General features: G+C 46.1%; 1 protein-coding gene across 1 annotated transcript in view; it reads right to left on the bottom strand.

Moving 5' to 3' along the window:
- The window catches only part of LOC126469590 (dual specificity protein phosphatase MPK-4), a 132446-nt gene that overhangs the window by 75202 nt on the left and 43768 nt on the right, over window positions 1–13476 (bottom strand). The window contains exon 4 of the mRNA XM_050096711.1: window positions 7349–7445. Coding sequence (XP_049952668.1) covers window positions 7349–7445 — 97 coding nt within the window. The remainder of the gene's footprint in view (window positions 1–7348; window positions 7446–13476) is intronic.

Here is a 13476-nt window from a genome sequence, read left to right as displayed (position 1 = left end):
CCTATCATTAGATTGTGTGATGAAAACCCCGCTTCATGAATAAAATGTAAAACTATATCAGCTATTGAGGCATTGTCTCCCAACACCTTAGGCAGTATGACAGGAAGGTTAAAAATCCACTGCAGAGTGGCTAAAGTTGGGCAGTCCAACAAGATGTGGATGACAGACAATTGGGAACCATACCAACACTGAGGCAGGTTCTTGCGACAGCGGAGGTGACCACGAGTCAGCTAAGTATGGCCATTGCAGAGCTGGCATAGGACAACTGAGTCCCTGCGAGTGGCTTGCACAGATTAGCACCACACATTCGTTGTCTGCATGACAAAAGGTAGCTTATTTGGTGCATTGAGAGTGCGCCATTCACCATCCCAGATCCCGAAAACATTACAGTATAAGACCGATTGGCGATAAGTCTCCGGTGGGCCGATCTCCAGAGTTGGTTTACTGGTAGCTTGTTTAGCCAGCCTGTCAGCAAGTTCACTGCAAAGGATCTAAACATGTCCTGGGCTCCAAATGAAGGCCACTGAATGTCCACTGTTTCTGAGAGCATGAAGAGACTCCTGGATAGTTATTACATAAGTATGGCGAGGGAAGAACTGGTCGAGAGCTTGTAGGCTGCTTAAGAAGTCACTACAGATGACAAAGAACTCACCTGCGCAGGAGCAAATATGCTAAACAGCTCATGTGATGGCTACCAATCTGCAGTGAAAACACTGCAGCCATCTGGCAAGGAGTGCTGTTCGGTATGTCCAATGTGAGCATAAGCAAAGCCAACGTGACAGTCGACCATTGAGCCATCAGTGAAGACTATTTTTGAGCCCCAGAACTCGTTGAGAATAGAGAAAAATTGCTGGTGGGAGGCCTCGGGTGGAAGTGAGCATTTTGGGCCTTGGGATAGGTCCAAACAATGCTGTGGCCGAGGCATGGACCATTAAGGCATATGTCAATGACCTGTAGGAAAGGTGGTAGAAGGAAAGTATCGAGTGCAATAAGAAGTGACCGGACGCGGACTGCAATTGGAACCCACAATCTGGGACACGGTTGCGGGAGATGGATTGCAGTGCTAGGGAAAAGGCAATGGTAATTTGGATGGTAAGGCGAACTATGGATGTGGGCAGTATAATTTGGAAGCAGTTGTTGTCACCTGATCCGCAATGGAGGAATGCCAGCTTCCACGAGGAAGCTGTTCACTTGGCTCATTTGGAAAGCTCGCGTCACAAGTCAAACTCCACAGTGGTGTATAGGATACAGCAGCCGCAATGCTGAGTGCGAGGCTGAACCATACACCAGGCTACCATAGTCAAGACGGGACAGTACAAGGGCCTTGTACAGCTGCAGCAGTGTAGGGCAATCAGCACCCCAGTCAGTGTGGTTCAGGCATCGAATAATATTAAGATGCCACCAGGACTTTTCCTTAAGCTGATGGAGATGGGGAAGCTCAGTTAAGCAGGCATCAAAGACCAGTCCCAAAAAGCGGTAAGTCCCCACTACATTAAGTAGTGATGAACTGAGAGCATGATCTAGCTCCCTCATGGTAAAGGCGGCATTGTAGCACTCACAATTCGGAGAAGAGAATGGTATCGCCCAAGCCTCCTCCAATCGTTTCCGATGGCAGTGGTGATAGTGGGAAGAGCTCGAAACTTCCACAAAATGAGAGCCCAAGGTGTTAGAGATAGCAATAGGGTCCACGATGACATCGTCTGCTACTGTCACACCGGAAATTGGCAAATGGACCTTGGTCCCAGAGAGCCGTCATAAATTGGCCCACATGACAGAGGAAGGGGTGGAACTGTTAAAAGAACTAGTGAATGAAATCCAGCTGGTTTTTTTTCTATCCCAAAGAACGTGACGAGATCTGCGTTACCGGAATCCAGGTTTCCCGAACAGCAATGCAAAAAGCAGGTGTAATGCGTAACAGGTGTCATACCTCAGCCAGGTGGGAGAAAAAAAAACACTGCAATTCCACTGGAGGATGACGCTGGCTGTCGTCTGGGAAGGCAGGAAGGGACCAAGGAGGTAGCTTTTGCCTCAGGGTCACCTGCCGCCACCAGTCGGGTGCTGATATCCAGGACCACTGCGTTTGAAGCATTGGCAGGATCTATGTCCTTGGGAGATGCTAGAATCTCCACTTTCCTCGGATGTGGAACTGTTAAGGAGTGGTGGCATGGGGGTCACTGGAGTTCCAAGTTTCTTACCTATCTTCTTCTTGGACTGTCTGCCCCCTTACTGATCTTTCTGGGTTTGCCTGGAGGGCTTCTCGGACGTAGCTTCAGGTACAGATGAAGACCATGAAGCCCTTCGACCAACAGCTTGTGGATCCTTCAGCCACTGGCTGGTCCACTTTTGCACAGGGGGAGACTTCGGAATAGAGTCCCAAGGGATATGAGCCAGAGGATCTGTTGCTTCCCCAGCTGGGGTGAGGGGACCGATGCCCTGGCATTTGGGAGGGGTATTGCTCTCAAAGTAGGTGCTTTGGGAGCAACAGAAGAAGAGGTGCCCCCAAACCACCAAGGGAGCAGATGTATTCAGGCACCCTGGAGGGGCCACTGTACGAGGCAGAGACGTGGGGACTACTGTTGCCAGTGTGGGTGACGTCGATGTAGCAGCAGCACATGAAGATGTCAAGCGAATGGGGTGCAACAGTTCATATATCCGTTTAGTCTCCAGGTAGGTCAGCCAGTCCAGGGTCCTTTACTCCCTTATTTTCCACCCCTTTTGGAGTACCGTGCAGCCCGGTGAGCAGGGGGAGTGGTGCTCTCCATAGTTCACACAGGTGGGACGAGGGGCACATAGAGTATTTATATGCAGTTGACGTCTCAGCATGTGGCACTGGAATTGCAGCAGGAAGACATGTGCCTGAACTTCCAGCACTTAAAGCACAGCACAGAGGAGGGATGTATGGTTTGACGTCACATCGCTATACCATCGCCTTGACATTATCAGATTACGATTCACCCTCAAAGACCAAGATGAAGGCGCCAGAGGCAACCCTATTCTCTTTGGGCCCCCTATAGACACACTGGACAAAGTGAACACCCCCATCATTCTAAATTGGCACAAAGCTCGTCATCGGACCACAACTGAAGGTCGCAATGAAAAATAAATCCCTGGGCCATGTTGAGGCTTTTATGGGGAGTGACTGAAACAGGGATACCATCCAGCGGGTCACAGGTGAGTAACACCCAGAACTGGGCTGGGGATGCCGTCTGAATCAGGACTGACCTATTGCACATTTTGGACAGCACTGTTACTACTCCAAACTTATCCTCCAGGTGTTCAACAAAAAATAGAGGTTTTGTATCCAGAAAGGAGTCCCCATCAGTTCTGCTGCACACTAAATAATGAGGCAAATATGGCTCTCTTCTTCCCGTAGCCCTACGTTCCTCCCATGGTGCAGCTTGGGAGGGGAACACTTTAGGGTCACACACAGCAGCATTGAATTCAACCTTCCCTTTTTTAGAGGCTGCAGGGGCCATTCGGTCCCCAGCAAAAGATGACTTCGTCTGTTTCATTGCCGGTATCTGCCCTGATGACACCCAATCCGACCAGGGGCTCTTGCCACGAACACCACCCAGCAACAGCAAAGGCCCCCTGGCATGATGGTTGTTGCCGGGAGTCCCGACGACCCAAGACAATGGGCATCTACTCCTTGGCATATGTGGGGAGTTTACAGCTCAGGGATCAGCAGTGCGATCCCTGTGTAGTCAGGGGGCTATGACCAAGAGGGTACACGATGAACCCTCCACGAAGGACTGACTACCGTGCTGGATACTGGGTGTGTAGTTTGGGTCATGTAACAATAAGTAAGTTGTTTCAGCCCACTGTTCCAATAAGTGGTCATTGTCATCCATTGCATTGCAGTCTTATGTGATGCTGTGACAAAGCCCCCTATCCCCCTTCAGGTTCGGGGATTAGAATAGTCTTGAGGTATTCCTACCTGTCGAAAGAGGCAGCTAAAAGGAGTCCACCACTTTTCAGCCTAATACATTATGGTCCCCTTTTAGGGTGTGACCTCCACACTGTCCAAATTTTCTGAAGTGAGGGCCATTTGGGAAAGGATGCCTTACATGGCGCATCTTCTATCCCTCACACATTAGAATCTTCTGCACCTCGTATTGTCATGGCGCTGCAACTCTGCCAATATTCCACCTATTTGGGTGAGGACACCTTACATGACCTTACATGGTTCCTAATCTCCATCCATTGCCCGCAGTCCTCTTTGCCACATGACAATATTGGATTTCTAATTTGTTCCTTTAACAGAAAAATATGGAAGTGTGATTACAGCCCTGACAGCTGCTTTATTAGAGCAAATGTGCATAACCAATGTCTAAAAACTGCATTCGAGTCTCTCTCTAAAACACAACACAGGCTAATTGTAAGCCAGACATATGCTGCTATTAGAATCATAAAAACAATATTCTGCAGATGGTTTGATTTTAGAAAGGTCAGACTAATGATCTCAGAAAGTTTGGTCCCTTAGGAAAGGCCAAATAGGTAGACTACCTGAAAGGTTTCAAGGCAGAAATAAAGAAACTCAGCTCAAAACTGGGAAACTACAAAGGTTCATAGAGATTCTCCCAATATCTTCCAAGAGACATACTCTGTTAGGTTGCAGATAATATTTTATTTTAGGCCTCACAGATGAACCAAAAGATATCCTGAATAAACATGAAGCACTGTACATACAAGCAAGACCCTTTTGATGAAAATATTATCTTGTATGGAACTGCACTAATGTAAATGTTCAGTGAGACACAACAGAGAAAGTAGACTGAGACCCTGGAAGTACTGGGACATGACCAACAGCAGCACAATGGCCTGGAACTTAGTCAAAAAAGCTCAACTGTGATCCACAAGTAGTGGAATAAATGTCAAAAGTAACACCAAATCAAGCTGCCATCAACTCCTCCTAACTAGATAGTCCAACAAAGGATGAAAAAAGCCCAAAATCAATAGATGCCTATAGCATGATTCAAACTACTTCATTGAGCCATTTTCCTTAAAAGAATTCATCCTATGACTAATCTCAAAGAAAAATGGAAAAGCAGCAGATATTGACAACAACGTTGTGCGGAACAGATAAAAAAGCCAAACAATGGATCCTGGACCTTATCAATCACTGCCTCAAGACATGTGAGGTCCCAAAGATGTGGGAGGGGGGGGGGGGGAGGGAGAGAGGGAGGGAGAGGAGAGGGGGAGGGAGAGGGGGTGGGGAGGGGAGAGGGGGGGAGGGGAGAGGCGGTAGGGGAGGGGAGAGGGGCAGGGGGGAGAGGGGCAGGGGGGAGAGGGGCGGGGGGGGAGAGGGGCAGGGGGGGAGAGGGGCAGGGGGGGAGAGGGGCGGGGGGGGAGAGGGGCAGGGGGGGAGAGGGGCAGGGGGGGAGAGGGGCAGGGGGGGAGAGGGGCAGGGGGGGAGAGGGGCAGGGGGGGAGAGGGGCAGGGGGGGAGAGGGGCAGGGGGGGAGAGGGGCAGGGGGGGAGAGGGGCAGGGGGGGAGAGGGGCAGGGGGGAGAGGGGCAGGGGGGAGAGGGGCAGGGGGGAAGAGGGGCAGGGGGAGGGAGAGGCATGTGGGAGGGAGGGGCAGGGGGAGGGAGAGGCATGTGGAAGGGAGAGGGAGGGAGAGGGACAGGGGGATGGAGAGGGATGGGAGGAAAAGGGGAAGGGAGAGGGAGGGTAGGCAGAGGTAGAGGGGGAGGGAGATGGAGAGGGGGAGGGAAGGGTATAGGGGGAGGGTGGAGGGGTAGAGGAGGAGAGGTGGGAGGGAGAGGGGACAGGGAGAGGGGGCAGGCAGAGGGGGCAGGCAGAGGGGGGAGAGGCAGAGGGGGGAGAGGCAGAGGGGGGAGAGGCAGAGGGGGGAGAGGCAGAGGGGGGAGAGGCAGAGGGGGGAGAGGGAGGGGGGAGAGGGAGGGGGAAGGGGGAGAGGTAGAGGGAGAAAATGTATGACTGACTGATACTGAACTGCACAGTAGGCATCTAGGACCCAAGGCTCATCTGCCAACAGGCTGGTTTCAGACTAGAAAAATATCGCAGCAGCCAAATCTTATCTCTTACTGAACACATAGAGGAAGGATATGAAAAATAAACAAATAATAAGACTAGATTTGGTTGACCAAAGCTTACACAGTGAACCACAGGTTGCTCATGACAGAACTGTATGACAAACAAAGATTTACCAGCTTGTAAAATTCACTGAATCACTCCTGCAAAAATAGAATGTTCTATGTCACACTGGAGGGCAGAAAGAGCTAATGGCAACAACAGAAGAAAGGGCTCACGAAGCATGTGTCCAGGGCCCCCTCTGATTCAGCCTGTTTACCAATGACCAACTGACACCAAGTTACACGACCCACTTCCCTTATGCCGACGATCTGGTCATCACAGCTAAATGGAAGATTTTTGGGGTGGTAGAAGAAAACCCAGAATGTGCTCTAAGCATCACGTCAGTATACTACCACAAAAACACCCTTAAATCTAATGCTGCAAAGACACAAATCAGGGTCTTCTACCTTTGCTCAAAACAAGCAAATTGAAAGCTGACTGTAACATGAAATGACATCATCCTGGAACACACAGATAAGCCATCATACCTGGGTACAATAGAAATAAATATTTATATCTGAAAAGATGACACAGAAGGAACTCACTGCTGCCACTAACCTCTGATGTACAAACATCACAGTGAGAAGACCCTTCAAAGTTGCAGCCAAAAATTACTTACTGAGAAAACTGGCTAACAGCAAATGGGGACCTAGACCAAAGGGACTACGAATCCCAGCCCAGGCACAGTACTTCTCCATAGCGCAGAATATGCTTGCCTGGTGTGGTCGAGATCTGTACATGCCAAAAAGATCAAATGCAACATGTCAGCTAATAACTGGTTGCATGAAACACACGTTCCTAAATAACCTATTCAAAGCAGCCGGACTTATGAATCTCAACTCCTGAAAATATGGTTACAAACATACTGAGAAGTTTAAGCATAATCTCAATGAATGACACACCATTTGGAGATTCCTGTGAACCTTGGAGACTTAAATCCCACAAGAGATTCATGAACAAAGAACTCAACGAGTTTTCAAATGACTGCCTGGCACTACAGAAGATACCCAGCGACAAGAGCTTGAGCTTGAAGATTTGGACAAGCACGAACAGCATCAGAATGAGCAGAGTACTAGTGAAAACAAAACTGATCAAGTGGGACATTATAGATGCTCACAATAACAGATGTGATTGTGGCAAACCTCAGGATATGGAACATCTTCTCACCTGTCCTAACCGTCCCAGTAAATACACCCTCAAATAATTTTGAAAATAAGAAAATACTGAAGCACATAACAGTGCACACTCACCAATGAACAAGTACTGCACCATCCTCTTGTCCAGCCTTGATAAATTCAAATGTATCCTCAAAATAACTCAAAAGATCTTCACGGGGGTTGTCTGTAACTGAAATACGCACATAGTTTAGTAAATCCAATGACATATAAGAAATAAATTATTAATACAGATAAATATTTATAACACCAGGAAAGACAGCAAATAACAATATTTTACTTATTGTGCACGTCCAGTAAAGCAGGAAGAATACATTATTAATTTTCTATGTCATTTGTGGGTATACATGTGTGTAATTCACTACACAGAGCTGTCACCTCTGGCAGGAACAATGGCCGGTGCTCAACAGCGAGGTCATTAGTATCCTTACAAACATTAATAGGAACAAATTTGCTTGAAGTGTCATAATACTAAGAAGTCTTACACAAAAAGAAGCATTCTCTTTCATTCTCACTCTCACTCACAATCACTGGACATTTCACACTAGGTCACATGTATTAAGACAGCATAAATGTAGGCAGATGTTTGAAAACTGCCAATTAAAACAGAAGAAAGATAGAGGAAAGCTCAAATAATTATACATGGATATGTGACTGGCTGATCACTTACAACAAACATGGATAAGCCAGCCACCCTGATAATACATTAAAAAACTTCTAACTAAAGTTTTAGGGGACAATTCGGACATTTCACAAAACTTTAAAAGTAGTAGCATTTTTTATTTTTATTTTCAATTAAAACAGATGGCAAATGCATCAGCAAATGAGCTGCTGCCCTCTTGTCTGAATATAAAACACAGTCTACTGAAATGTGGTGCGTCACGGTCTGTATGCTCCAAGCATCACGCATTGGAAGCCTTCTATCCTCTCACTAGTCACAGGGCTGTGTTCTATGTGGAGACAGGTGAGAAGGACCTCATCCCATCTTCACGGCTGGAAGTCGGCGTTGTAGACTTCACTAGATGCAGCTTACTGTCTGCCACTTCCAGGCACTAGACTTCCCATTGATGCACGATTCTGTACCTCAACAGTGAGGTGATAGCATGTAGGGGGGATGGCACACATGGAGCTGGTTTGAGGAGGGGTATCAGAATTGCCTCCATCCATAAGTTGAGAAACTGGCCTGTTTGCCATATCAAATAAAAACAGTGTATTCCTTTGATGCCATTTTCAAGATCTGAAGTATCACAAACCTCCAACTGTGATGAATCCAAGTTCTACATGGAGAATAGGCAGTTGTAGGACTAAGAATTCTTGGAACTGAAGTCCAACTCACTCCTCTCCAAGGTGGCATGGGAACAGTGGAACACAGGAGCTTGGCTGGCAGTGGGAGTAATCACCACAAAATGCTATGCCATTGTCTGGGCAATATATTTGGGAACTGTTTGGAGACAACCCCTGTTTTAGCACCACTGCTACAGGTAACTGACAGTGTTTACCAAAATTCCTCCTGACGGCTTCCCATATTTTCATAAAACAATTTGAGCAGTTGAGAGATTTCAGAAATACTTTTCATGACCTTTTCTTGCCCTCCTTGATCATGTGTCGAGCCCTGGCTTATACTAATCGAAAGGCTGTGTGGTTTTCTGCCATTGGGCAGCATTTAAACCATCACAAAGCCATATGTCTGATGCAGATTGCTGAGTGGCACTCATTGGTCCACCGAGGTACAGGTTGACTCCAAAGATGACCTGAGGAATTTGGGATGGATAAATTAGCGGCATGGTGGATCACTGATGTGATGTGGTCCACCCATTCTTGGATGCTGCCTTTGTGTTCAAACACAGCCACCTGGCAGAACAGTGTGTAGATAGCTCTGCTGATCATCCATCATGGTGGTGTCCTTTCAAGAATTGCTTCATTCGATAAGTGAATCTAATGTGGGAAGAGGCCACTCAAATGAAGGTCATCACCGACTTCCCACTGGGCCGAATCCGCGAGGACTGGGGAGGAGAGTGAGAGGTCTACAGCTAAGGGTGCCCAGTAGCAGCGTTGAAATAAGTAGGATTGCCTATGTTGAGGATGCGAAGCTCTTGTGACACCATGAGACACTATAAATCTTGAGCTCTAAAAATACATTATGGGCATTGCAGTTTCCCAGTAGGAGAAATGGGAGTTGTTGTATAAGATCTCTGAGAGCCTCAGAATCTATTGCTCCATGTAAATACAGAGAGCAGAGAGTAATCTGTTGACCCAAATGAACTTCAATGGTAACTGCTCAGTAACGAGAGAGAGACTAGAGGAGTGGTGTGTGTTACTGACAAACACAGCAAACACTCCTTTGTCCCTTTCCCCAGTCAGGTCATCCTTTGGATCGAGGGTATAGTCCCATAGTACAGGGGCCTCAGTAGCTTTAAAACATGTTCCTTGCATACAGAAGCACAGGGGGTGTTCTTGTGCTACGAGTTTCAGTTTCTCCACTGCCTGCAAAGGGTGGAGGCTGTCTTGGAGTGAGATGGTTGCCACAGGCATTCATATTTCACTGGCTCTGAAACATGAGAACCGTCAAATAGAATGAGGTCTGTATGATCTGATGATATAGAACCTGGCTTCTTCTGACGCTTGCTTGCCAAAGAAGGTTTTGTAGGAATGACTGAGGCAATGATAGTGACAGTGCTGGTCTGTTTACTGAAGCTTGCCATTTAACGTGCCTGAAGCTCTGCCATGTTGGCAACCATGGTCTTTTCTGATGTTCTGGGGAGAGCTATGGGCTCCACAAAAACAGCACTTTTACAAATGCTTTGACACTATCAACCACCATTTGTGTGGAGGCATGAGCTTTCAGAATAGGCTTTTTAAGAACTGAAGTGAAAGAAGTAGTGACTGTGGGAGGCTGCATGGACTTCAAGATCATTTTTGCCTTACCATACTGGTAACACTTGATTGTTATCAATTCCTGCATCTTCCTTTCTTCAAGACAGAAGCAGCAGTCCTTACTCCAGACAGGATGATCCCAGAGCAGTTTACACGGGTTGCCCAGAAAGTAATGCACCACATTTTTTCCTCAGTTGAAAACAATGCTACGAAAGCAAAACATTATGTGTGTATTATTTGAAGTCTCCTGAGTGAGCATGCCAAGTTTCCGTCACTTCTGATAGATAGCGTAGCTGCAGGACAGTTTCAAAATGGTATCTGTAGGTGATGGATATTACAAGCAATGTCCTGTCATTGAATTTCTCACTGCAGAGAAAGAAAACTGTGGAGAATATTCACAAACACTTGTGCAAAGTCTGTGGAGCATCTGCTGTCGACAGAAGTACTTTTAGTCCCTGGGCACAGAGGGTGACATCGTCAGAAGGCGGCTCAGCAGAGCTCCATGATTTGTAGCGGTCGGGGAAACCATTCATGGTTGTCTCACCTGACATGTTGCTGCCAGCTGATGATGTCATCCACAGGGACAGATGCATTATGACTCGAGAAGACATTTCAAGGATGATGATGAGGTGATTCACACAGTGAAGCACTGGCTCTGCCACCAGGACAAGGGTTGGTACCGATAGGGCATGTATGCCCTTGTTTCATGGCGGAAGGAGGCCACAGAATGGGATGGAGATTAGGTGGAAAAATAGGGTGTGTAGATAAAACACCATTCTTTCATGTGTGTAATTCTCATTATGTTCAATAAAGAATTGTTGAAGAAAAAAAAGTGGTGCATCACTTTCTGGACAACCCTCATGCATACTTTGGAGGAGATGAACAAATTACTCATTTGTGGGTGGCTTTACTACATTTGCCATAAATGGCTTCTCTTACATGCTAGTGTGATGTGCCCAAAGTGCTGCATTTACAACAGTGCACTGGGTTGGGGAGATAAGATCACATGTGTAAATGAAGGAAACCTGCCTTGATATGCCCTGGAAGTTTCCTGCTATTGAATATAAGAATAAAGGAGTGCAATTTGAGCAGATCGACATCAGTCATTTTCATTATATTTTGCACGTCAGTGATGCCTTCTTGGGCCCACTCATCTTCCAATTCTTCTTTGGGGATATCTACAAGTTTTCAACAAGACAAAACGTTTGCTGTAGTTCAATATGTGCAAGTAGTTCTGTTTTGATCACAAATTCCCAGACGAACTTTCCTTTCTGGAGATTTGTTGCTTGTTGGGAACTACAAATTTTGACCAACAGTATCCCATTTGAAAAATGCTTCACAGATTTTGAAGTGTCAGCAATGCCCTCTAAATCCTTTTGAATGTACACAGCTGTCCTCTTCACTTTTAACTATTAAAAACATATTCTAACTAGCAGCACGTGTTCTGTTACTAGAAACAAAACTCTTTGAATTAACTCTTGTATCAGGAGAACTGGCAACACAAGCTCTCTCAGCTGGTGTTGGCACCCACTAGCTACACCCATTCCGCTAGGATCTGAAAGAGACAAAATTGGGGATTCCATCTTAGTCCCAAGTGCAGTTAGGGAAAAAAGGTCTGCCCGGACAGTGCCCTGCTTGTCTAGGTAAGCCTTCTAAAACTGAGGTGTGGCAGGTTCCTCAGAGGTTGACTGGTAATGACTGTTCACCTCAACAGCCACACATATATGATTGGCCTGTAGCACACTGAGACTCACAGCTGCTTTTTCTTCTTCTTCTACTTTTTGAGGCTTTTACCATCTCCTCAATTCGCAATCTGGGTGGTTAAGCCAAGATCCCCATTCCCTGTGACAACGTTCCACTGGCTTGCCACACAGTGATTGCCGAAGCATGGCCAGTGCTTACAGTGCCAAAGGACTGAAGGCACTCACTAGTCCCCAACTCAGGAAATCTGGATTTCCTAAGCTCATAACACAGCCAGCAATTGAATGCTGATTTCTCATAAGTGTTTGCCACTTAGCGCAACCTGGGCAGGAAAGTGTGACTTATCAAATGTCATGGACACAGTGAGCAGTATTCTGAAGTACATCATTCCATGCCACTTCGACTCTATACCAATCCATTGTAGCCATGCTTTCTTGTAATGTTTTGTGTTCCTGGCTGCATGAGGAGAGGATGGTATGATAGGTGGGTGGCCAGTTTCCTCTCACTACTACACAAAACGCACACTTCGTTAAAATACACTTTATTACAGGAACCAATTGAGTACTTAACTTCAATTGTGTCCAATCTGAAGTTCTGTGGTTAACAGCAATCAATCAACATGTACTAATTCTTGAATCTTGTCCGTATTCATATCACAACTATATACAATGACTAATGTTTCCTCACAGCTAGCTAAGGTGCAAGGGGCGACAACTATCACTGTGGAATACTAGACCACAGTGCAACATATTGAGGTATGGAGATTGAGAGTTTGAGACAACTCAGTCAGCGGTGGTGGTCTATATGCATGCTGCCCCGGTGTGTAGCCTGAGATCATGTCTTGGTCTTCTCTTGTCATAGGCACACTTAGTTCAGCACCTCCCATACAATGTTTCCTTGTGTCAACCGGTGTGCTGGTGAAGGCATACGCCAACACACAATCAATGTGAGGGTTTGCTGTTTCCATGAAGGAAACTGTTACAAAAAAAAGTAAGGACTCCACAAGCAGTAGTTGAGAACTCTGCACGCCTGTGGAGAATCCCTCTGTTTACAGTTCATTAAGCACCTGCAGTTAATTTACTGTGCTCCACTCCACTTCCTTCTACAGATCCTTTTCACTATTATATCAGCATTAAAAACTAAATGAGTAAGCAAGAGGGTAACAAATTGGTTACTCTCTACTGACCCCTCTAACTCAAACTGATTTTTATTTTGATATTATGAGTCAAAACCACAATGCAATTATTTGTACACAGTTTTTTCATTATAATGTAGAATTTAAAACAAATTGCATTAAGAGCAAAACAAAAAATCTCTCACATGTATATATACAATGAAAGACCCTAGACCATCATGTAAGGAAGACTCGTAGCACTCTAAAACTTCCCACACAAGGCCTAACAAAAAATATCTGCCAGACACACTGAATATCAATACTTTACTAAAGACTGCAAAACTTAAACAATTGATGGATGTATTAAACAGATGTAACATACTCACACTAGCACTTCAGGAAAGCAGACACGGAGACGATAACATATTTGAAACGGAGGGCTACGGTACTTATAAAGGTAAACAGACCATAAAGAATAAATAGAAAGTCACTATGCTTGGAACAGCTTTTATGG

Source organism: Schistocerca serialis, chromosome 3, assembly GCF_023864345.2.
Source record: "Schistocerca serialis cubense isolate TAMUIC-IGC-003099 chromosome 3, iqSchSeri2.2, whole genome shotgun sequence".
Taxonomy (NCBI): Eukaryota; Metazoa; Arthropoda; class Insecta; order Orthoptera; family Acrididae; genus Schistocerca; species Schistocerca serialis.
This window is presented reverse-complemented; position numbering and strand designations above follow the sequence as displayed.